General features: G+C 33.7%; 1 protein-coding gene across 2 annotated transcripts; it reads left to right on the top strand.

Annotated features, from left to right (window-relative positions):
* Positions 1-4,495: 4,495 nt before the first annotated feature.
* Positions 4,496-23,305, top strand: LOC120187336. 2 transcript variants are annotated; one of them, XM_039191078.1, is made up of 16 exons: positions 4,496-4,723; positions 5,652-5,710; positions 5,835-5,946; positions 6,081-6,236; positions 7,065-7,169; positions 7,385-7,468; positions 7,558-7,673; positions 7,778-7,879; positions 7,959-8,075; positions 8,216-8,272; positions 8,367-8,433; positions 8,516-8,569; positions 8,659-8,733; positions 8,815-8,850; positions 8,955-9,129; positions 23,296-23,305. In XM_039191078.1, the coding sequence occupies exons 2-15, from the start codon at positions 5,682-5,684 to the stop codon at positions 9,066-9,068; spliced, it is 1,224 nt and encodes a 407-aa protein (XP_039047009.1). In that variant the 5' UTR covers positions 4,496-4,723; positions 5,652-5,681; the 3' UTR covers positions 9,069-9,129; positions 23,296-23,305. The 2 variants fall into 2 exon arrangements, with proteins under 2 accessions (XP_039047009.1, XP_039047008.1); XM_039191077.1 differs by having other exon boundaries at positions 5,609-5,710.
* The last annotated feature ends 374 nt before the right edge of the window (positions 23,306-23,679 follow it).

Raw genomic sequence — 23,679 nt, 5'->3', positions numbered from 1 at the left:
TCAACGATGACAGTGGCCTCTTGAACGGTGGGGGGAATCTTGAGGGAGAATAGGGGCCTCTTGAATGATTGGAGGGGACTCTTGAGGGATGACCGGTGAGTCGGGCTTCTTCTTGCGGAGTCTTCGCACCATTGGGGTGAACGGAGACGTAATAGCACGTCCACGCCGTCTGATGCGTGAACTCCGTCGTGCAAGGAAAACCCGACGTAAAGCATCCACCTTATCGGGCCGCTAAAAAAAATTAATACATAAATCAGTAAATAAACAGACATGATATTAAACAAAGACAAATATGTTTCAAACTAGCATTGTATTCACCCAAATCATTATTCTATCATAGTTCACAAAATGCTCAGATAACATTCCAGAAGTAAGCACTTATATAAACATTTAAAAGGACAACATATATAAACATTCCAGAAGAAGAATAGTTTACTTTCGCAACACGAAACTTAAAATCGCAACGCGAAATGACTATCGCAACGCGGAAATGGCTATCGCAATGCGAAATGAAAATCGCAACGACAAAATCGCAACGCGAAATGAAATCGCAACGACAAAATCGCAACGCGAAACACAAATCGCATTGCGATTTTCATTTCGCGTTGCGATTTTGTCGTTGCGATTTCATTTCGCATTGCGATTTTGTCGTTGCGATTTTCATTTCGCATTGCGATAGCCATTTCCGCGTTGCGATAGTCATTTTCGTGTTGCGAAAGTAAACTATTCTTCTTCTGCAAATTGAAACTTGAATGGATTGCATTACTTCAACCAAAAGATAAAAACAAAACCAAAAACAAATACTAACAAAAACATTTTAGCAGTATTGGCAGCAACCGAATGAATTACGAGTATGAAAAATCTTAAACTTACCTCGTTGCGTAGAGTATGAACCTCATTCTACAACGATGCTACCATCTCACGTAGAGCGGCTACCTCACCGCGTAATGTAGACACCTCAACACGCCATGCACCATCGTCTTTGCGTAAAGTACCGACCTCCTCACGCAAGGCATTGACCTCATCACGTAACTCCCCTAACTCATCCCGTTGAGGTGGAGGTGGAGAACAGGGAGATAAACGTCGTGGCATCTTTGCCGGTCGCCTATCTTGTGGTGATGGTGGAGAAGAGGCTCGATGATGTGACAGAATAGGTGATGGCTGTCGTTGTGGAGGTGTATAGCCGGGTCGATCAGATGATGGCTCTGGGTGAGGTGATAGCTCTGGGCGAGGTGATGGCTCCCGAAGTGGAGGCTGCTCATCAACCGTTCCATCAAAAAAACGCTTACTAGCTTGCCACCAATCAGTGGCAAGCTCAGCTTCCGTGGGTGTCAGCCTCTGTAGAGGAGTGTTGGCCTCCTAACAATATAAAAGCTCAAACAAAGTTAAACATGTACTAGTAATAACTTGTTTATAAACATATGGTAGTATTTATGTTAACTTACATTATTTATTGTCGTATACCGTAGTAAATCTTCCCATTGCAAGGTCCGTTTCCTCTTCCAGGAAATATCCCTGGGAATATCATTTGAAGTTTTTATTGCATATGTCTTCATGGCGGGAAAGGCCTCAAATATCCAAATCTATAAACAATATAATAACAAACATTAGTAATTGTTAAATAATTACTTATAATTTTGGAAACATCATATCAAAATTCTTACCTTAAAGGCCCAAATAAAGCCTGTCAAAGTGTATTTGGAACCATCGCCATGCAAACTTTTTCGATCATCCAAGGCAGACGATAACTTATTCCATGTAGCTTTCCATAAATACAAGCCCCACGGAAACAGGTTCCACGCATTTAGGTCTTCTACCAATTTGATTAGATCATTTGGAATAGGTTGTCTGGCCTCTCTGCCTAAAAAGCCGGCATGCAAAAGAATTAGAAGGCATACTCGGACAACGTCGACGTCATCCATCCGAGTAAAACCATCTTTATTATTCAAAAATCTTGTCAGGTCTTCTACGTGTAGACTCGGCCTCTCCAGCTCAGGAAAAACCCGGGATAGCCATGATGGGCGGGTAATGTGTCTAGTGTACCGACCTACATCATCGTGTCCGAAGCATAGACCGGTGATTAAGCAAAACTCCTCCCGCCCAAAACACGTATACGCCGGTGGAAAATCAAACCATATCTCTTCATCACGACGTTGTATAGTCTCTGGTAGATCGCTAGTCATGGTTTGAAGAAACAGGTGTGTCAACATCGCATCTCCACCGGGATGTTGTACTTTCAGCCATGGCCCGAAGCATGTATCCTCAAACATTTTTCTTTGTGCAGGTGAAAGCTTCGACGCAATTGTTTTGGCCAGGCTGACTTTATTTCTCAAGGTCAATTGAGCCGAATAAAAGTTCTACAAAAACAATAAACATACTAAATTCGATATACCAAAAACTACACTGTGAAGATATACCAAAAACAATAATAAACATAAATAGTAGTAGTTTATTCTTCAAACTTAAATATGCAACACTGTGAATTTCGTATTTGTCTTTGTTTTTTGGTTGAAGTAATGCAATTTATTCAAGTTTCAATTTGCAGAAGAAGAATAGTTTCTGAAAATGAAAATCGCAACACGAAAATGACTATCGCAACGAGAGAATCGCAACACGAAACTAAAATCGCGTTGCGATTTGCATTTCGCGTTGCGATTCTTGGTTGATTTAATAAGCAATCTAAGTGAAATGGTTAATCTATTATTGAAATTACCAGTAAACTTATCATCAATTTCAATATGAAAAACCTAATAATAATGCAAAAATTTCAAAAAGAAAATAATTAAAAAAACTAACCCTCGTTGGTTGATTTGGTTGATTTTCCATTTCTGATTGTGAGGGTGGCTCTGAGAGATTTAGATAGACGAATTTCGTCGGAGATGGGGACGGATTTCGTCGGAGATGGGTGAGAGAGTGAGAGATGGAGATGGGACTGAGTTGTGATTTTAGGTTTTAGGTTATGAGTTGCGATTACGGGATATACTGTGGACAGTTCAGTGTTCCAATATATTAATATTCATGTTTGGAATTTAAAAATAAAATACTTGGCCAGGATACTAATGGCGCTTTGAAAATCGCATTGCGATTATGTATTATCGCGTTGCGAAAGTCAGTATCGCGTTGCGAAAGTAAGTATCTCGTTGCGATTTTTTATTATCGCATTGCGATAGTCAGTATCACATTGCGATTTTCCCAATTCGCGTTGCGATTTACTTATTCGCATTGCGATTTTCCCAATTCGCGTTGCGATTTACTTATTCGCATTGCGAATTGGGAAAATCGCAACGATACTGTAGACCATCGCAACGCGATTTTCAACTATCGCATTGCGAAAATGAAACGCGAATTTGCGATAATGGAGATCGCGTTGCGAATTAGCGATCGCATTGCGATTTTGTTGGTCATTTTGGCAAATCCGGAAAAAGTTGGTTAAAATCGTATATTATATGAGATTTTTGGTCACTGAGGTTATTTTCTCATTATAAAATGACAAAACTGCCATTACAATTGTATTTACTTGTTTGGCTTAATGTTAAACCATGTTTTAAGTCGTTTGCCCAATTTACTGTGTGTTTTATTTTATAATACTTTGGTTGATGTATGAATGAATAAATAAAAAACTAGAGATACATGATTTTAAATTTAATCTATTTTAGGTCACTTTGATAACTAGTAGGTTCAGATCATCTTAATCTGATATTGAGTGTTACATATTCTATATAATTTGAACGTAAAATCATTGATCGATTGAGGTCCAAGTGAATGAAAATCGAGAGAGATGAGAGTCCCTCTCTTTTAAGTTAGAATGCATAAATAATTTTGTGTGTATAATATTATATGTGGTATAACAATCTAAAAGTGGAATAACTTTTTTATTACATATTTGATATATGTCATGAACGTTTAATTCTTTTATCACATACTATTTATCTTGTAGAATAATAATCTTTTTGAAATAACCCTTTCAAAATAGAGAAGGACTACAACAATATTTATATTTATGTTTATGTTTATGTTTATGTTTATGTTTATGTTTATGTTTATGTTTATGTTTATATAATAGTCTTAAATCCTAAAATAAAACATGAACTAAAATTTAGATAATGCCATGAGAAGTCAATAGGACATCTTAAAATGAGAAAAAGAAAAAAAAAATGGTAATTCAAATATTCTACTAGTGAAGTTCAAAATCAAAAGCAGTGGACCAAAACAGTTATCTCCGGTCATGATCAAACACCATAAAAGCCTTCAAACGCTGTTCGATATTTTACTCATTGGGTTCGAAATGGTAAACATAAAGCTGGTTGAGTATATCAACAAGGGGTCCCACTTTTGAGAACGAAAAGCAAAATGAAGTGAAAAAAACCCTTGACTGAGACTAATAAGGCAACTATGTAAATAGTCCAAAAGAATTACGCCTAAGAAAAGAAAAACGGTGAAGAGTATAATTCTTTTAACATCATCAATAATGTTGGCAACTTACCAGAATTTATTGTGAATAGAGGGTAACAGAAATTGACAGGATTTCAACAACGAAGTCTTCAACAGTTATTAGTACGTTTTAAAGATTGGAATAAAGGGAAGCTGCCTAACCTTGGGACCAGTCTTCAGGCTGCTTATTGTTTGTGGTTGCTAAATTTGTTTCTCTCTCAAGATTCAGAATTTTCACCATCCCACTCTTTCAAGGAACTCCCAGATTGAAAAATCCTCGGTTTGGTTCCAAGTATGTCCTTTTTCTCATTAATTATTATTGTTTCTCTGGGAAAGGAATGTGTTTTTGAATGCTTAATTCAATGGTTCTCGTTTTGGTTTCTCCAAGTTCTCGACTTTTTTGTTTTATGAATAGCTGTGATCAAAGCTTGTGTAAAATTGTTCAATTGAAATGGGTTTAAGCTATTCCAAAACAGGAACTTTTTTCTTTTTTTCATGGCAAAGGGGATGTAAGAACTTTTTTTAGCTTGGATTTCATGTTAACGAAAAACTTGATACTTTTTCAGCTGAATTTGCGTTCTTAAGAACAATATGATTTTGCTTGGTTTCAGCTTCTTCCTCCTCTTCTGCAGTTTTAATTTGTGGGTGTGGCTAAAAGGGAAATTTTCAAGCTTGTTTAGCTTAATTCGTATGCTGGGAGATCAATCTCGAAAATTTGTGCTTTATCCATTCGCTCTGGTTCATTAAAAAAGTTGTTCCTTTTCAACTTAATAAGCTGCATCTCAGATCTCCTGTTTATATGTTGCAACTGAAGCATAACTTAATTGGTACAAACACCTTTCCTTTAAAGGAAATCTAAAGTTGAAATCATTTTTCTATGCCAAGTTAAATATATATATGTACGTTTTAGAAAAACATTTCTTTTTTGGTTGATCTTCATTTCCAGTACTGACATAGAGCTTGGGATTTTGCAGCTAAACTCTACTGCTAAATTCAAGTAACAGGTTGAGTTAGTTCTTCAAGAATAACCAATTTCTATATGTAAAATGTGATTAGCTGAGATTAATCTATCACTGACTAGAGAACCATTTGAACTACTTGGTCTGTTTTTGTGCTATGTAATTAATACTAATTTTTAGTAAACCTTTTTTCAGCATTGTTATATCATGCTCTGCAGGTTATAATTTGAACTTCAAACTTGATGACTGCATATGGTGCAGTTATCTTTGTAAAAGTAGAATAAGAAGATCATGAGCATAATGGGAATTCCCTTACGGAGGTATCACCTTTTGTACTATTGTTTTGCGGCAAACCGTTCATTTGCATTTTTACTAGTATAAATTGTTTAAGTAACACCAAAAGTGGAATTAATATGAGTTACGTTCACCTCTATTGGGCTGCAGTGTTAATTTAAGGATACCAAATGAGACAATGAGGCTTATTATTATGGCTTTTGCTGGAGTTATTTTCGGCCTTTTTTTAGGTGTATCCTTTCCAACAGTTTCATTGACAAAGGTATACAATGGCACTCGCACCTTCCCATACGTCCCGCTGTTAAATGTTTGGTTTTCTTTTGTTTCCTTCTCCCCTTTCCTGTGTTATTTACCATTTCATAACGAGTTGATTTCGATATATTTGAATTTTGGTAGATGAATCTCCCATCGACCCTATTCCCTTCCATCGATCTTACATATATTGAGGACAAGTATTCTGGCCTTTCAACACAAACACTATTTAATGCTTTGAACACTCTCAAGGCTAATAAGGTTGCATCAATGTCATCTTACAACTACACCGAGAAAAAGGTAAATCCCCTTTATTTCGATTTTTTATGCCGCATTACTATTCAGAAACTTAGATTGTAGGTTGTCCTTTGCCTTGAAATTATGAAAATTTTAACCATGATTTCTACTAAAATAGTTGAAGATTTTTGAACACAAAAAGTTCACTTCATAAGCTATCAGAGCGATATTTACATTGAATTAAGTTTGAAGTTAGACGAATTTAGGATTAGTTTTATCAGCATATAACGAATTAATTTTTTGCATTTTTTGTAATGGGGAACTCAACATCCAGACGTCAGTTTTATCAATTGATGAAACTATCTTTTCTTTAGGATGGAGCCCCTCAAGCAAGGGGTATCTTATGAACTTATTTGTTATGGTGGTGTTAGTATCATCGCAAGAGTTTTGACTAGAACTTTTCAATGCAATCAATTACATGTACAACTTCTTGGTTCTCAATTGATTGTTTTGTCATATCAATGAAATTTTGAGTGTTGGTTAGAACCGTTTTATGACTAAAGAAACAAAAATTAAAGATTTTACCCGTAGATGGATGCAAATTCTTTTCTAATCTTGTTAATATAGGCTGGAGAAACTTTGTGAACCTCCTTTACTCATTGTCTTATATATTACTATGTATATGCATCAACCTCTGATGGTGTCGCACTGTTCTTTATACGTTATGTGATTGGTGATAGGATTCAAAATCTGCTTCGATTAGACTTTCCTTATCGGGCTAATATGTGATGGTCTTCTATGGTTATGTACCGATTTTCAAAGAAAATCAATTAGCATCAACACATGCACGTTTTAGCGGTAGCACTAACCGTTAATCCTTAATTATGGCAGATCTGGATTCCTTCAAATCCACGGGGTGCTGAAAGACTTCCCCCTGGTATAGTTACATCTGAGTCCGACCTCTACCTTCGTCGATTATGGGGTCAGCCAAGTGAGGTATTCATCTTCAACACTTCATATCGACTCATTTTTATGTTTCATTGTCATAGTTTGATTCATGTCAGATTGTGAACTGGTTGCCATCTAAACGTAAGGAGGAATTTTAAAAAGTTGGATTTGTGTTATTTTTTACTCTTGTATTCTAATGAAGTTGAATAGGGTAATGATCATTTTTCTCGGATATAATCCGGGTTGATGGGTCGCATTTGCAGGACTTAACCATCATACCAAAGTATCTTGTAACTTTTACCGTTGGTTATAATCAGAAAGACAATATTGATGCAGCTGTGAAAAAGGTCAGACCTCTCCCACTGCGCTTGTACATACACACTATATACGTTCCCTAGTATGTCTTACTCTCATATCTAAAACTTCTGTTTTGCAGTTTTCAGAGAATTTCACAATTATATTGTTTCATTACGATGGTCTTACAACTGAATGGGATGAGTTTGATTGGTCAAAACGAGCTATTCACGTGAGTGTTCCAAAGCAGACTAAATGGTTAGCAACTGGTTCCTTTTCTCTTACTTGACTCTTGTAGGTTGTATGGGATTTTGCTAAGCTCCAGTTGTGTTTGTACTCGAACTCCTTACTATTTTATACAGGTGGTATGCAAAGCGCTTTTTGCACCCCGATATTGTTGCGCCCTATGAGTACATTTTCATGTGGGATGAGGATCTTGGGGTGGAGAACTTCGATGCGGAAGAGTAAGTCCATATGTTCACTTTCCTGCTTCAAGTGAAAATATGTTCAGTTAAGCTAAAAGTAAACTCCTTTTGTTCTCAGATATATAAAACTTGTCCGAAAATATGGTTTAGAAATTTCCCAGCCTGGTTTAGATGCAAGTAGTGCAGGACTGACATGGGCAATGACAAGAAAGAGAGATGGCGGCGAAGTTCACAAGTAAGAGCATTTTAGCCTAACCTGATCCTAACAGCTTGATTATGGTTTCTGTATACCTAATCGGTAATTTTGCATAGGTTGGAATGTTTTCTTTGGTAGAAAGGTAGTTTGATCTGTGGTATTTATTTTTGCTCCTATAGGGATACCGAGGAGAGACCTGGCTGGTGTACTGATCCGCATCTGCCCCCTTGTGCAGCGTATGAAACATAATTAATCCCATTTGTTAAAATCTTTAATCATATTGCTAATCCTTGAATATTACCCAAGTGTTCTTGCATATTTGATGCTTAGATTTGTCGAGATCATGGCTACAGTGTTCTCTCGTGATGCATGGCGATGTGTTTGGCATATGATTCAGGTAAGCAGCAAGCTGATTCTTTTGAATGTTGTCAATCCTCAACTATTCCCAGTTTATGATAAATTTCTCCTTTGAAACGCAGAACGACTTGGTTCATGGATGGGGCCTTGATTTCTCTCTTCGGAAATGTGTTGAGGTCAGAGACGACTTATTCCTCCTACATTAGTTGGCTTTCTCCCATATACAGACAACCTAACACTGATTTGTAACTTTGACCGTGAGCAGCCTCCTCATGAGAAAATCGGGGTTGTAGATGCTCAGTGGATTGTACATAAAAGTGTTCCTTCGCTCGGAAACCAGGTAAACATTAGCGCTTTAATCGTTGTTACTATTCATTATGCACAGTATATAATTCACTTCTCTTTTCTTCTTTTCTCACAGGGGAAAGCAGAGGGTGGAAGGGCTCCATGGGAAGGGGTATGAATAAATATATATATTTACACCCATTGCGTATTTAAACATGTATGTATGCATGTGTTGGACGAGAGTTGTGGTAAAAGTTGGAAATATTGGTGTGGCAGGTGAGGGAAAGGTGTAGGAAAGAATGGACAATGTTCCAAGATCGGCTGACAAATGCAGAGAAAGCATATTATGGAGCACTGGGAATTAATCCTTACAATGAAACAGCTAATTAGAAGATAGTAAGTATTTCACACTAGCATTAGACTTGTACAACGTCACTTCTATATGTAGAAGGTGTCTTCGATCCTTTCAACATATGTAATGTTACTTGGGCATCATTTATACATTACAAGTAACTGAATGAACTAAACTAAATCCCGTCCGGATAAATGTGAAAATTCTTGGTTTTCTTGTTTTCTCCACTTGTACAAAAGTTGACATTTTTTAAAATAAAAAAAGTAGGAATTTTATTGCTAGAAGAGGTACACACATTGTCAAGGGTTTCGTTAAAAAACCTTCCTAAACCTAAGAGGAGGAAAAAGAGTGTCCCAAAACAGTGAACAAAAACTGAAGCCTAACCCTTCTTAGGAAACAAGATCAAACACATGCCAAGCACCAAAAAAACCAACAGCCTGCCAAAAACAAGACACAAAACGTATATGATGCTACAACTGCCATATACAGTGGTCCTCATCCTCATTCCAGGAGGCGTATTCCACTCCTGACTACCCATTCATCTGAACCAGCAACTAGTAGCCTCCCCTTTTTGAGTTTAAGCCAGAACCACCGTGAACCCTGTCAATTACACTTCCACCAAAGCAGAAGCTAAATCACAAGCCTGCTTAGCTCTCTGATCAGCTGTCAAATTGCACCTTCAGGAGATAAACTTAACCAGATGTCGAATTGCACCTTCTGGAGATAAACTTAACCAGAAAACTTCCTTGAGATACCGACTCAACGATAGGATGGAGGAGAGACGCCCATTCGGACGGGATAGAGGGAGGGTTGGAGATCCAACTAACCACAACAGCACAATCACTCTCAATTATTAACTCATAAGCCTTAAACCACCTTGAGTCCATGAACAGTGTTATTGCAAAATCAATTGCCAAAATTTCCGCTTGCACCAAAGATCCACACCCAATAGGAACCGAGAAGGACATTAGCGTGTTGCCATCATGATCACGAAGGATCTCGCCAATACCTTCCTTGAGTCCATCCACCCACATGGCACCATTTACATTAAGTTTTACTGAACCCTAGGAGGCGGAATCCAAGACACGCCAGACTTAACCACCTTCTTCTTCAAGAGAGTATCATCCGCAAGTGTAATATCAGCTGCCAACGCTTCCAACGTGATAGAGGAGTCTAGAAATTTTCCTTCAACCAGCAACCTACACGGAATTTAACCAGGAACGCTAACTGTGGCACATCTAATTACTTACCATTAAACACCAAGTCATTCCTATGTAGCCAAAGTGACCAAATGATCGCAAAAGGTAGAGTGCTTCACACAATATTCCAATGCAGATTCAAAGCGAGAGATTCGCACCATAACATCATACAACTGATTGGATCCGCAGGGAAAGCTAAAGAAACACCCCACATAACCAAGAAGGCTCCCCAAACTTTCCATGATTAGCCGGAAAAAAAGAATACGTGCTGGATAGTTTCCGGAACCAGCAAGTAGAATGGACACATCAAGTCTGGTAAAACTACCCGTCTCTTACTAAGTTCAGTCCTAACTAGTACTCTGCCCTGTAGCACACGCCAAACCAACGACTCCTCTTTAAAAGGAGCAATCCCTAACCAGACTATCTTCTTCCATTTAAACTCTGAAGGACCACTCGGATACTGAAGAGGGGCCGCTGATTTAACAGTATATAAACCATCACTGGAACCGAGCCACTTGATCCAATCAGAATTCGAAGTCGAACTTACGAAACCGTTAAGAAGGCGAAGTAGCACCTCCCATTGAGATTCTTCCCAACCAAAAACGTTCCTCCTAAGCGAGATAGACCAATTCCATCCCAATGGAGTCTTAACGCCAAACTCTGCTACCATCCCCTCTTTGTTCGCTGCCAAAGCAAATATTCTCGGAAAACTCTCATTTAGAGGACGATTACTGATCCATCTATCGTGCCAAAACCTGATTGCTCTGCCGTCACCGACTTGCAATTGAAAAAGTTCAGGTTCAAATCCTCACCGACACCAGAGAGTATTTAAAATTCCACGCCACATCCATGAGACCCCATTCATCTGATTAAAAGGAAGAAGAATATCGGAGGGGCCAAGGTTCTATTTGCCGAGGAGACCAAAATTTTTCCGTTTTAAGTCCACTAGCCCCAAACCTCTGATATCAATCGGTTTGCAAACATAACTCCAGCTGATCCAATGAATTCTTTCTTATTGGACGAACCACCTCAAAGAAACCTTACGAAGATTTTGTTCAACTTGTTATAGATAGAAACTGGCATCTTGAATACTGACAAGAAATATACCGGGAGGTTTGACAGAACTGACCTGATCAGGGCTATCCTACCTTCGAAGGAGAAAGCACGAGACTTCCAACCTGCTAGCCTGCTATCCACTTTCTCGATTACCGGCTCCCACAACGAGCGAAAGTTGCGGTTAGTTCCCAAAAGTAGGCTTAGATAATGTGTCGAAAAGTTCCCAGCCGAGCATCCAATACGATTCGACTAATGCCAAAAAATTATGTTCATTTCTACGATTGGAGATAACAGTTAACAAGTTATTTGTTTTCTTACTTTTCTACGATTGCACGGAAGTTGTCACTGAATTTAAATTAATAATTCAGTATTGTTTAGACTTGAATTCACAATTTCAGCAATTACACCCGTTAGTAAATGTAGAGGTTGAAAACGGGTCATTCGGATAGGGATCGGATTTTATCATTTTGGGTCGAGTTATTTTGGTTCGACACTTGACTCGGTCAGGTTATTTCGGGTTTAGTTTATATTCGGGTTAATGGTAAGTCGGGTTAGGTCGGGTCAAAATCATATCGGTTGGTTTACGGGTCGGGTCAATATCGGATCTGTAATATCCCGAAATTTTGGTTAGTGACCAAAATATAAATTTTGAAAGTTTAGTGGTCAAAGTATAAAATTAAAAAAAGTTTAGGGACTTAAGTGATAATTTTCCCACAAAAACTTTTTATTCTATAAATGAATAGTTTACTCTTGAGAGTGAGGTTTTATTGAAATCAAATTCTTGATTCGGAATTGGGGTTAAAAACTAGAAAGTGTTAAAGTCTAAAAAAATTCAATAAATTGGATCGAATAGAAATTTTGAGATAATTTGAAGGATGATAAATTAAGCTTAGAAATATTATATTCATATTTTAAAATGATGCAAAATCATATGGAGTATTGGATTTGATAAATAATTTTCATGTTCAATTTGAATTGTTTGATGAAAATGGCAAGATTGAAATTTTGGAAAAGTTGTATAGGCAAAGTTGTAAAGAGTAAATGTTTATATTTGACTTTAAAAAAATGATAAGGGTTATGTGGCTTGGTATGAAAGTAATTATCAAGTTTCATTAGTGATAAAATTGTCATTTCTCATTAAATGAATTTTATATTTATTTAAGCTTAAATACATGATAAATTAACATGAAATTAACTAAAATTTCATGAAAACTTTGTCATCTTTCTCCTCCATTTCGTGGCCTTCATACTCTGGGTAAGATAATTTTTATTTTTCATTTTAAGCCAATTTATTAGGTTTTTGGATTAAGACATGAAATATAAAATTGTTTTATTCAATGAGCTCTATCATTTGGTAACATTATTGCACGCTAATCTTGCTTGAGTTCAAATATACCAAATTTTAGGGTTTATGTTCATATTAGGATTTATGGAATTTATGATGGATTTTGAGGTTTTTGAGGTTGTAGAACCATTTCCTAGCTTGTTTGATGATTAAATCATGATCAAACCTCCTAGAAATGCATTTGGTAGTTTTAGCCTAACCCTAAAAATTAAGGGAAGTTATGTTTTGATGAAATTTTATTAGGGTTTTGATTGTAGAGATTTTATAAGGTTGAATAGAGGTTGATTTCATGCTCTAATCGAATCAAAACCAAGTGAAATCATGGAACCTTAGACTTGTACTATTCGAACTTGGCTTTTGAGGACGAGAAAAATTATGTAGGGGCTGGAAATTATGTAGGAAATATTCTACAAGCCTTATAAAATTTTGGGGACCATTTTATAATTTTATGAAAGTTGGGGGTCCTATTCAAAAATTATGGAAAATTATGGGATCTATGTGTAATGGTTCAATAGTTGATGTACTATGATGGAAATTAACGTTTGAGCGTTGAAATTGATGTTAGAATGTGAAATTTGATTATTTTGAGAAGTTGGTAAAAGTTGAGGCTTAAATCACAAATATGGAAAAGTTGTGAACTTAGGTGCAAATGTTATGTGAAATTTGGATAAAATGGGACTTGAATGGTCAATTTGAAGTGTTATGGTCAACAATTATGTTGTGCCATGAAATTAGTAATCGAAAGAATTTTTAGGATGTGTGTCTATGTTAGTAAGATTCTAACATGTAATTTGAATTTGTAAATGTTTGTAATAATGCTCATTTAGATTGTCTTCTTGAAATCAAGATTAAAAAACATTAAAGCTAAGGAAATGCTTAAGGATGGAATGTGAATTTCTAAGGAATGTTTACAAGCTAAGGACATCAGGTGAGTGCAAATTTAATTTGTACTTATGTTATCGAACAAACATTGGCTTGCGATGAGCCAGTGACAGAGTTACTATGGTAAGAAGTAACTCCTAATTGTTATATGTTTTGTGGTCATGTATATTTGTTCATTTGGTGAGCTAATAGAATTAGTGAATAAGCTGAAAATACAAAATGGTGAAATTTGCCTAGAAATTATGTTCTTAACAGTAAGTTTAGAAAATCACCATAAATAATATGGTAGTGATTAGAGGATGAATCTTATACCGTTGGATTTTTATATCAGTCTAGTTTTGTGTAAACCAAACAGTTACTAATTTCGAGGAGTATACAAAAAAGATATGAATTTTTAATCTAGAATAGATCAAAAAACATGGAGCATATTCTGCTCAAAACATATTCTATAAGTCAACTTTGAAAATTCACAATAAATTGTAAAAATTGAACTAGAAGAAGTTCCTTATATGGTTCGATTCATATTCGAGTCTAGTTTCCATTGGTATAAACGAAATAATTTTTTGAGTCGGTAGATTAATACAGAATAATATTTCTTTAAAGTTAGTGCAAACTACCAGAATATGAAATTGTGATGAACTTCTTAATAGAAGCGAATTTAAAGCATAAGATAAATCTTAAAGCTTAATGAGGCTTATATTTTGACTTGTATAAATAGTTTTGTTAAAGTGAGTGTATTTACTATGTACTTATATGATATGATAACGACTTGCGATGAGTCAACCTCAAGTGTTTCTACTAAGCATGTTTTTAATACCCCAAACATCGAGTAAGTGAATAAAGTGTAAGGATTTAAAAGTTAGTGGTTATATTTTGATAAATTGAAAAGTTCAAGGACTAATTTTGGAAAATATTGTGTAGGACTTATTATCAAATATTGAAGGATTGAATGGTAAAATGATCTTTTGATAAGAAATGAATTAAAAATTCATTTTAAGGGCTATATAGCATATGGGATATTAGGAGAAAGGAGAAAGGAGAAAGGAGAAAGGAGAAAGGAGAAAGGAGAAAGGAGAAAGGAGAAAGGAAAAGTCTGGAAACTATACTCTTCTCTTCCCCGTGGACCTCCATGCTAAGGTGAGTTACTTTTCAAGCTGGTTTTTCTTTCATTTTTGAGTGGGTTTTTAGTCCTTGGGTGATATAAAAGCTTAAGGAAACTTAAAGATAACTAAAAACCATGGAATTAATGAGTTATTGGTAACTTAGTAACATGGTTTTTTAAGAGAATTGATTGAAATTGATTGTATTTAGATTCTTAAAGGTATATTTGACTTGTCAAGGGTTTAAATAAGATGTTAGAAGTGTTAGAAATGATTGAGAACATGTTTAAAGAATTAGTATGACTTTTAGTCTCAAGTGTTCTATGGAGAATTTTAGATGTTAAAGGGGTTTTAATAGATATAAGTTAGTTGGAATAAGTGTAAGTGAGTTTAAGGGTTTGATTTGGGTTAAAAGTATGAGATTTAAGGGAGTTTTGGGTAAAATTCGAAGTGGAATGGGTGAATTATGGGCAAGAATATCGGTACTTGAAGGTTTAGTATCGATACCATATGAATCGGATGAATAGCATCAGTATTGAAGGTTTAGTATCGATATTGTATCGATACCAAGAGAAGGGTATCGATACTATAATTGAAAATGAATTTCCAGAATGCAAAAAGGGTATCGATGCTAAAGTGGGTATCAATACCATATAAGGGAAATATCGGTACTGGGTATATAATACCAATATTGTTCAGCTTAAAATGAGAGTTAGGTGTTTCCTTTAGTATATGAAAATGCTAATTTGGTAATAGCTATGTGAGACCCGATATTCATTTTGGTTATGTTCATATGTAGATTTCGATCAAGTGTAAGTTCTGGGCGGTTCGATGAAGTAAGTGATTTAGTGAAAGTGAAAAGAAACTTTGCTTAAGGACTTAAGTGAGGTAAAGGTGAGTGCTACTTACTTATTCTATATACGATTGGAGGACTGCTTGCGAGGAGCCAACCTCAAATGCTTTTGACCAAAATAATTAGTATTATTTATGGTTTTAGCTAAATTATAATTTAAAAGAAATGATTAAATTTTATTGCTATGAGTATATATATATATATATATATATATATATTCTATGTGAAATGCTATAAATATATGAATTATGTGAACATGTTCTACGAAAGAAATGATAAATTAAATAATGGCATATGAAATGCTATGAGTATTTGATATATGTGAATAAATTATAAGTTGAGAAAGGCTATGTGAAATGCAATGAGTATATGAAATACATGAATATGATATATGTAAATGTGTTCTATGTGAAAATGCTCTACATGGATAAAACAAATTTTGAATAAAGTAATGAAATCTAATTATGAAGCTAAAGCCCAAAGTATATTTTATGAGAATTAGAGGTATAGTTGGAATGCCAAGAGTCGAGGGTTCTATGCGGTTCTTCGGGACAAATTCTATGTGGTCATTCGGGACAAATTCTACGTGGTCCTTTGGGACATATCTATGTGGCACTTCAGTGCAAATTCTACGTGGCACTTCTGTGCAAATTATATGAGCAGTGGTGATTGCATTTAGTGCACAACCTCAATGTACTAAGATACCTTGAGTTCTCAGTAATATACATTGGGCTAATTAAATAAATGGATATAAATTAAACAAATTGATATGGATTGAAAAGTGTACAAGTGTATATGTAGTCATATGAAATGAAAATTAATTATAAATTGTACAGTGTCTAAAAGTATATATGTCAGTGATATGAAAAGTAAATTGATTTTCATATTATGTATTTTTCAATGAAATGTATAAGAAATTATTTTTAAATGTTTTTATTATACTCATAAATGCCTCACTAAGTCAAAGACTTAGCGTGTGATTGTTTTCACACATAGGTTTAGAGATGTTAGTAGAGTAAGCAAGGGTAGGACAACATATCTCTGAAGGATATCATATCAGAGTAAATTGAATAGTATGTGATTTGATTTTATGTAAATTGTTGGCATGTACTAAAAATGTGTAAATCATAGATGCTCTGATATGTATTTTAAATATGTGTTTTTAAGTTTTCGTTTTTCTTAGTCAAATAAAAGTAAAAAGATAAATTTTAGTCAGATTTTCATAGTTTTCAAGTGTTAAAAAGTTAATGTGACACCTAAAATTCGTATCTGGGTTGTGTACGGGTCGGGGGTGTTACATTTACTGGTATCAGAGGTTAGGTTGAGTCAAGTTTTCGAAAAAGACCGATCGGTCAAGTGTTAAAAATGTTTGGTTTGTACATGCCAACGAAATAACAAGAATATCTGATATGATAGTGTAATGAGTATGTTATCCTTTCTAGTATAGTTAAGTGATTAAATATTAATAGATGTAAGACTAAGATATATCCCGAAGTGAAGCGGGAGAAAGAGTTAATGAGAGAAGTAGTAATTAGACAAAGTGAATAATATATGCCTCATGGAATATTTTTTGAAAGTTGGATGCGATTATGAAACATTTCCAATCGTCTACTTCCCCAGTTATGAGAAGGAAAGTTATTAAAGAGTTAAAAAGTTTAGGAGCACCCGAGTTTAAGGGAGAAGCTGAGGAAGGTCATGTTTCTATGGATTTTTGGCTAAATGATGAGAAAATGTTTAGATAGTCTCCACTATTCTGAAATGAAAATCTTAGATGGAGTAGTCTTACTGCTAAGAGGTCAAACACGTGTATGATGGATTATATGTGATAAAAAAAGTAAATATGTTCCCTATTGAGATTTTTGGAAGTAACAAAGAAGAATAAGTATTCTCTTTCAAGAATTGAAAATATTTTGGATCAGTTAAAAAGGTTATTGTTGTACGAATTTTTCTTTAAGTTGAAAAAGGAATGTTCTGCCAACAAGTAAGGAGTATATTGAAACGAGACTATAGTTTACTCAATTGGAAAAAATGATATTTATATAGGGTGATGGTTAAATGTTTTAAGGTCACAAAGGTAATGATAAATAGATATAAGTTGCTATCAATAATTTCTAATACAATTTGATTAATTAAGATAAAGGAATAACATGAAGGAAAAATCTTGATTAAAGGTTTAAAATTCTCCGAAAGAAGATAATGGTGGAATGGTAGAAGTATAATATATGTATGAGTTGTGATTGAGTAAAAGTTTGAAAAGTTATTTTGAGTTCGAAATCTTTTGAAATTCTCTGATTATTCAAAAGATTCATAGAGAAATTTTTGGTGACCCCTCCCCACTAAGCAAGTTATTAGTAAATGAGACAATAGTTATTTAGATTAGTAAGAAACAAGGAAATGCAAAGTATGTAATAATAAGATCAGTTGAAAATTGATAGTTTGGAAAAGCAAGTCGGAGAAATAAGTGCAGTGTAGCAGAGGATATTTGAAAATGATTCTAAAGTAGTACAGAAAATAAAAAAAGAGGGTTTCGTTTGAAGTAAGAGAAATTTATTTTGAAAAATGAATAAGGAGTTAGAAATTCTTTTAGTTTATAAGAAGTCAAGAATTAGAATAGCAAGTTCGGTCTAAGTGTAAATTTTGTAAACTGGATTAGAAAATTCATCAGAAATTGTACAAGTTGAAGTGGAAGAAGTATTTTAAATGGTTAGATACGTATTTGAATTTAGTTCTGATGGATCAAGTGGAGAAATTCTAAGTATAAGGAATAATAAAGAATAAGATTCTTTATAAAGGAGTGTAGATTACCAAAGTTAGGAAGGTGCAATAATTTGGCAATTAGTAATGATTATAAGTAGTATGAAGATGCTTTTTATATCATTATGAGAATGATAGTAACGTACGAAGAAAAAGAGATCACCTAAGATACAAGGAAGTTTTGAATTAAGAAGGAATATTTTCTGAGTTATGAGTAAAAGTAAAACAAAGAAAAATGATAGAACTTTTTAAGGACTATAAGAAAATTATGGAAATTGATATGGTACGTCGATTGTTTGTTGGAAGAAAAAGATAGCACAATGAATGCAAAGGTAAAGTTCAAGTTTATTTTATTAGAATAAAGGAAGAAAATATAAGTACATGTTAAGGATAGAGCAGGAAATCAAGGGAAAATGAAGGAGTATAGAATATATTAAGATAGTAAAGAAATAAGAAAGTATTTTCACTCTGGAAGGGAATAAAGATATAAGGAATTAAAGTGAATGGATTAAAGGATTAAGTATGACAAGGGTTATAAAAAGGTATAGCTTATAAGATTAGTACTACAGTAAATTGAAATCAGGTAATAAATAAATTTCAAGTGGAAGTAAATAATTTTTAGTTATCAGTAGAAATGAGAAAGGGTTATTATGAATTTTGTATCAGGTTTGATTCAGAGACTTAGTAAAAAGAGCGTAAATTGGGTGATTGTAGATAGATTGATTAAGTCAGCACAAATTATTACAGTATGAGTTGACTATTCTATGGATAATTAAGCTAAGTTGTTTATAAGAGAGATTGTTTGATTGTATGATAAATATGTCTCAATTACATCTGATGATATCTAAAGTTTACTTCAAGGTTTAGAATTCTTTGAACAAGGCCCTCGGAACTCGATCTAATTTTGGCACTATTTTCCATTTGCAGTGAGATGGTTGGTCCGATCAAGTTATTCAGATTTTAAAAGTTATGTTAAGGTGTGTGTTTGAGTTTAAAGGATCGGGATAAAAATGGTATGCTAAGTTGACTAAGCATAAATGTGGAAATTTTCTAAGGTTGTATTCCTTGGCCATATAGACTCAGCTAAGAGGATAAGGATATAGTCAATTATTATATTCTCTCTGACCAAGTTGGAGGATAGACATATCACTTATTTGGACTGTTAAGTGCCAAGAAAATTTGAGATGTTAAAGAGAATATGAACATAAGATTCAAGGTCAGTAATTAGAATTTGGAAAAGACTATGTGAATCATAGTAATGTGTATTATAATTATAAGATGTGTAACACAAGAAGAAAAGTTTTATTTGCACTATTAAGTAATTAGAGAACGATGGAAGAAATAAACTGACTCATGATCTCAAGTTGGCAATGATTGAGGTTACTTCGATGATTGAACATCACTATTTACATGGGAATGACACTACATCTATTCGGATATCAAAAGTCAAGAGTATGTATTGAATTGAAGAAGTAAAAAGAAAGGAAATGGATTGAATTCCTTGAAGAATGAAGACGTGTTGATCAACTACAAACATGAAAGGTTAATATGGTAGTAATTCGATAAAGCCGAGAGACATTTTTATTTCAGAATTCCAATACGTAATTGCCTTTTTAGTTAGATAGTGTTTGGTTTGTATAATTAAATTTTAAAGCTTTTGTTATTGGATTGAATAAAAGATCTTATGAGAAAAGATGAAAATTTATGTGGTTGTCAATTATGGAATAAGAGGAAAAATGAGAAACTGCATTTTCGGGACTAATTCTATGCTGTCCTTCAGGACATATCTATGTGGCACTTCGGTACAAATTCTACGTGGCACTTCTGTGCAAATTATATGAGCAATGGTGACTGCATTTAGTGCACAACCTCAATGTACTTAGATACCTTGAGTTCTCAGTAATATACGTTGGGCTAATTAAATAAATGGATATAAATTAAACAAATTGTATGGATTGAAAAGTGTATAAGTGTATATGTAGTCATATGAAATGAAAATTAATTATAAATTGTACGGTGTCTAAAAGTATATATGTTAGTGATATGAAAAGTAAATTGATTTTCGTATTATGTATTTTTCAATGAAATGTATAAGCAAGTATTTTTAAATGTTTTATTATACTCATAAATGCCTCACTAAGTCAAAGACTTAGCATGTGGTTGTTTTCACACGTAGGTTTAGAGATGTTAGCAGAGTAAGCAAGGGCAGGACAATATATCTCTGAAGGATATCAAATCAAAGTAAATTGAATAGTATGTGATTTGATTTTATGTAAATTGTTGGCATGTACTAAAAATGTGTAAATCATAGATGCTCCGATATGTATTTTAAATATGTGTTTTCAATTTTTCATTTTTCTTAGTCAAATAAAAGTAAAAAAGTCAACTTTTAGTCAGATTTTCATAGTTTTCAAGTGTTAAAAAGTCAATGTGACACCTCAAATTCGTATCCGGGTCGGGTACGGGTCGGGGGTGTTACAATGTTTTTAACGTATTTTGAATTATTTTCATAAAGTTTATGAAAATGATTTTATTGAAGGGTTTTAGGGTATGAACTGCCTTAAAACAATTGGATGTATTTTACTCTATTTAACATGTATTGGTGTTTCAGAATAAATGTTTAATATGTGTTTTGGGATATAATAGCCTATTGTATGTACATTAAGAGTCATAGGTGCATTTCGACATACTTTGAGTATGATGATTATAGATCGATTTTATTTAATGCATTATTGCATTTTTATACCAGTACTTTGTGTACTTGGAGTAGTACTTTGTGTACTGTGGCACTATGTGTGCAATGATGGTATTCATAATGAGCACTTGTTAATACCTTGAATAAGGTGGTTATCGATCGATTTTGTTTAATGCATTTGGTTCATTTTAGTATTAGTACCTTTGCTTACTTTCGGCACTATGTGTTCATTGATGGTGTTCATAATGAGTTGTGAATTACCATTTCGATATATTAGTATAGTGTTGTTGTTACTACTGCACCTATACTTTCGTTTAACACTTATGTGCAATTTATGTACCTTGCATTCTCATCTATCATACATTGGGTTCTGAATGGATATTTTTGAATAAGTATGCTATGCATATGAAATAATGTTTCGCAGGTTATGTGACGGAAATTTGGCTTATCAAGTTAGTTTTATGCGTTTATATATATTTTATACGATTTGATTCATATTTTGATCTTTTATGGCTTACTTATGATTTAAATTGTTTTACTTACTCTTCTTATGCCTCACTAAGTGTATACTTAGTATGTTATGATTTTCACTCGTAGGTAAAAGGAGCGAGTAGAGTAAGGAGTTGAGCTTGAAATCAATCATCAAAGATTATTTACCGGTATCAGTAATGACATACTACTGTTGTTTTAAATTTCTAGTAACATGTATACATATAAAAAGAGTTTGTATTGTTTTAATATGGGTTTTGACATAAATTATAGTATAAGTATATTTATTTATTAAACCGTTTTATTTAAGGAAACCAAATTTTACTGGTTTTTTAGTACATAAACGTTTTAAAAGACATGTGACATTTATAACTCATGTACGAGGACATATACGGGAAATAGGTGTTACATGATCGGTTGGTTTATGGGTCGAGTCAATATCGGATCTATTGGTTTTCGGGTCAGGTCAAAATCATATCGGTTTATTTTCGGGTCAGGTCAAAATCATATCGGTTGATTTTCAGGTCAGGTCAATATCGGATCGATTGATTTTTGAGTCGGGTCAATATCGGATTGATATTTTTGGTTTGGGTCAATCTTTAAATTTTTGTGTCAATTCAGGTTGAGTTAAACATAAGTCCAATCAAGTATATATAAAATTATTGATATATTCTTATAAGAAAAAATGTATATTTCTATTTTCAATCTTATCATTTAAGTTCAACTTTGAAATACTTTATGTTTCAAATTACATTATCATTTATTGATGACAATTTAACCCGAACCTATAAGACTTATGGTGCAAACTATTTGGTGAAGAATTAAATTTTATATATTATAAATTTTATTCTCAATTAAATTTTTTAATTAGATGTTTGATGTCTATTTATAAATATATTATAATAATTAAATTCGTATGAATATTGATATAAATAATTTTATAAATGGTATTACACTTCTGATAATATTTTAATTTTAAATTATAAACAAAATAAATATTTATATATTATGAAAATAAATTATTTATTATTTTTTTAAACCAAATAATTTATTTATTAAATAAGTTATTTTTGTAAAATAAGATCAAAATAAAACAGTCTATACGTAAACCTAATTATATTCATTCCCTTTATCTATTAAGCCTTCCATCATCTAAGTGATGCGAATTAAAGTTAATCACATAATCTAGAATTTTAGATATGAGTAATTTTATTTTATAATCTTTTGTATTAAATAATTTTTTAAATAATTTAAAAGTTATTAGATCAGATACAGAGATGATCTTTTAAATAGGAAAATGTTATATTGAACCATTCAACTATTATTTATCAATTTATTAAAAATAGAAAATAATAGTAACAGTAATAAATTATTCATTCACTTAGATTCAATTATCAGGTTAAAGTCGGGTCTGGGCTGGTTTCAATTCGGGTTGATTTTGGTTCAACTAAAATTAAGATCGGTTTTGATTCAATTCAATTTATTCTGGGTTTCGAATCAATTTTGGATCATCATATTCGGGTCTATATCGAATTTCAAATCGAATAAATCGGTTCGAGTGTTAAGGGTCGGGTCAAATTACATGTCGCGTTTAACCATTCATGCAATGTAATTGAATCATATGAAGGATGTGCGTATTGGGCCCATATATTGTTTGAGTTGATTACCGAATAGAGATTCCTGGGGCACAAGTTTGATTTTGTGATACACATTTGAATTCTGGAGGAAGAACAACAATGTTCAATGATAGAATATAATATAATGTTATGTGATCATGTTGCTTTGGGAAGCAAAATAATGATAAGAGAATACATATAATATAAACATTTGAATTAAAACAATGAATAGTGATTATTGACTGTTTGGTAAGAAGGTAAATGTTGTATGATGAGCCTTCCTTGAACAGAGTAAGATTGAATGGAGTAAATGATTCAGTGAATATAATATGGAGTACAAATATGTCGCGCAAGATATGTATGAGAAAAAGAAATGATATGAAAATGCTAAATTGATGGTCATGTTGAAAAAGCCAAACTATATATGCACAATGGCCATGACAGAATTTTCTACACTTTTTTGGTTATCGTTACACTTTTTGTGCCCATTTTGCGTTGGGGGGGGGGGGGAGGAGGAAGCATGCCTTATATAAATCGCTTTAAACTAAATTTCAGTCTCGACACTGTTCAGATACTCAAATATGACATCTACTATCCAACCGGACATCAGGACCGTGCATTGAGTGTTACTAACCATATTATCATGAACCAGCTCACGTA

Source organism: Hibiscus syriacus, unplaced genomic scaffold (assembly GCF_006381635.1).
Source record: "Hibiscus syriacus cultivar Baekdansim isolate YM2019G1 unplaced genomic scaffold, ASM638163v2 tig00113725_pilon, whole genome shotgun sequence".
NCBI classification, from domain to species: Eukaryota; Viridiplantae; Streptophyta; class Magnoliopsida; order Malvales; family Malvaceae; genus Hibiscus; species Hibiscus syriacus.
This window is presented reverse-complemented; position numbering and strand designations above follow the sequence as displayed.

Excerpts from the sequence above, each read along its gene's own strand:
- LOC120187336 (XM_039191078.1), top strand. The coding sequence starts at position 5,682 with ATGAGCATAATGGGAATTCCCTTACGGAG. Across the intron at positions 5,947-6,080 it reads CAACAGTTTCATTGACAAAG|ATGAATCTCCCATCGACCCT; the intron begins GTATACAATGGC and ends GAATTTTGGTAG. Across the intron at positions 8,273-8,366 it reads CATCTGCCCCCTTGTGCAGC|ATTTGTCGAGATCATGGCTA; the intron begins GTATGAAACATA and ends TTTGATGCTTAG.